Genomic DNA, 2327 nt, shown 5'->3' on the forward strand with positions numbered 1-2327 from the left:
GAAATGAAGACGTAGATGTCGATGGTTTTTTTTAGAACTTGAATTTGTCACGACTCATACGTTAAATAATATTATCCGAATTGTTTAGTCTAAAGATAGTATTGAAAAGAAAAGGTAAATGAAGCTCATTGGTACCCCAATGTGAATCGAAAGGGAAAATGTGTTAGGTGAACACAATAAAAAAATTACAAAAGAAATATATTAGAAACAAGGCAAATAAAACCAAAGTCGCAATTTCTATCATATAAATATCTCTTTTGTCTCCCGTCATATTTGAAAAAAAATAAAGATTACAACATACCTCTTAAATTTATAAAAACTTTCTAGATGAAGAGAAATATTAACTCATGGATACCAGTTGTACAAATTACGAATAGAGACATCTCCAAGGGAGTGAAAAAGGAAATCATCATAATTCAAAAGATAAGACTTTTCGAACATTTTTTTTTGATAAGATGATTATATATATTTATTCAAAAGAGAAGAAAGAAAGAAAGAAGAAAAGATGTTTCTTAGAATTTCTAGAAGCAAGCATCCGTTTTTTTTTTCTTTTATTCTTGTCAAAAGGTAGGGCCTGCCTACTACAATCGACGATCTATAAATCCTCTTACGTTATAAAGACTCAACTTCGTGATAACACTTAACTAGTTTCTTTCTTTTTTTACTTACTTGTTTACATACAAAAAAAGAAGAAGAAGAGAGTTTATATTATAAATTACTTATATCACACGGATTAGCTCCGGCGAATTATGGTCGTCGTCTTCATCTTCTTCCTCCATAAGATTTTTCCTTAAATGGAAGAAACTAAAAGAAACTCCGATCTCCTCCGTTCTCGTGTTTTCCTCTCTGGCTTTTACTGCTGGGATTGGGAATTTCTCACCGCTCTCTTGCTCTTTAGTTGCTAATTATATCCTTTGATTCGATCTTTCAATTTCCAAGTTGTATTCTCTCTATTGTGTTAGATTATTTCTAGTGTTTTTTATTTTTTTTTGGGTTGGGGGTGATAACTCGCCGGAGATGACGGCGGCGCAAAGATCTGTACCGGCGCCGTTTTTAAGCAAAACGTATCAGCTAGTAGATGATCATAACACGGACGACGTCGTGTCATGGAACGAAGACGGAACAGCTTTTGTCGTGTGGAAGACAGCTGAGTTTGCCAAAGATCTTCTTCCTCAATACTTCAAACATAATAACTTCTCAAGCTTCATTCGTCAGCTCAACACTTACGTGAGTTTCTTTTTTTTTACATGTATTGCTTCCTTCAATTAAAACTCGTTTGGTGAAATTGAATCANCTCGTTTGGTGAAATTGAATCATTTCTTTGGTCGTTGGTTGGCCGATTTCGTAATTTTTCCAAAATTTGGGGGTTGGTGAGAAAAGTTTCTAGAAGCTCAGAACACTTCTTTTGTTTTGTTCTGTTTTTGTAGGGGTTTCGGAAAACAGTACCGGATAAATGGGAATTCGCGAACGATTATTTCCGGAGAGGCGGAGAGGATCTGTTGTCGGATATACGACGGCGTAAGTCGGTGATCGCGGGGAAATGTGTCGTTGCTGGTGGTGGTAGTACGCCGTCGGAGTCAAACTCGGGTGTTGGTGGGGGTGGTGATGATCACGGGTCAAGCTCAACGTCATCGCCAGGTTCGTCTAAGAATCCTGGTTCGGTAGAGAACATGGTTGCTGATTTATCAGGAGAGAACGAGAAGCTGAAACGCGAGAACAACAGTTTAAGCTCGGAGCTAGCGGCGGCGAAGAAGCAGAGGGATGAGCTGGTGACGTTCTTGACTGATCATCTCAAAGTAAAACCTGAGCAGATAGATCAGATGATCAAAGGAGGAGGGAAGTTCAAACCGGTGCTGGAGTCTGACGAAGAAGAGAGTAGTGATTGCGAAGGCTGTGGAGGAGGAGGAGCGGATGAGGGGGTAGGTGAAGGGTTGAAATTGTTTGGGGTGTGGTTGAAAGGAGAGAGAAAGAAGAGGGGCCGGGATGAAAATAATTATGTGGTCGGTGGGTCCCATATGACGGAATTAAAGAACGTGGACTTTCATGCGCCGTTGTGGAAAAGCAGCAAAGTCTGCAACTAAAACAAAACAAAACAAAAGTGTTTCGAAGACTGTTCAAACCAGCGTGTGACACGTCATCGACGAGAGAAGAAAGGAAAAAAAACATGATTTTCTCGTAAGGCAAAAAAGTTTGTTTTTATTATTTTTTAATGTTTTTTTGTTTTCTAAAGTGAACGAAGAAGAAGAAGAAGATCCAGAAGGATCAAACGCAAATATAAGAATTTTCATGTATCCTATATTGTATAAGGATTTATTAGTGTCATATAA

The 2327-nt window shown here is 38.1% G+C and overlaps 1 protein-coding gene across 1 annotated transcript; it reads left to right on the plus strand.

Moving 5' to 3' along the window:
• LOC104721052 (heat stress transcription factor B-1) lies at positions 624–2306 on the plus strand. The gene is made up of 2 exons (XM_010438958.1): positions 624–1227; positions 1428–2306. The coding sequence occupies exons 1-2, from the start codon at positions 1018–1020 to the stop codon at positions 2079–2081; spliced, it is 864 nt and encodes a 287-aa protein (XP_010437260.1). The 5' UTR covers positions 624–1017; the 3' UTR covers positions 2082–2306.

Source organism: Camelina sativa, chromosome 11 (genome assembly GCF_000633955.1).
Source record: "Camelina sativa cultivar DH55 chromosome 11, Cs, whole genome shotgun sequence".
In the NCBI taxonomy this organism is placed as follows: domain Eukaryota; kingdom Viridiplantae; phylum Streptophyta; class Magnoliopsida; order Brassicales; family Brassicaceae; genus Camelina; species Camelina sativa.

Excerpts from the sequence above, each read along its gene's own strand:
- LOC104721052 (XM_010438958.1), top strand. The coding sequence starts at position 1,018 with ATGACGGCGGCGCAAAGATCTGTACCGGCGCCGTTTTTAAGCAAAACG. Across the intron at positions 1,228-1,427 it reads TTCGTCAGCTCAACACTTAC|GGGTTTCGGAAAACAGTACC; the intron begins GTGAGTTTCTTT and ends CTGTTTTTGTAG.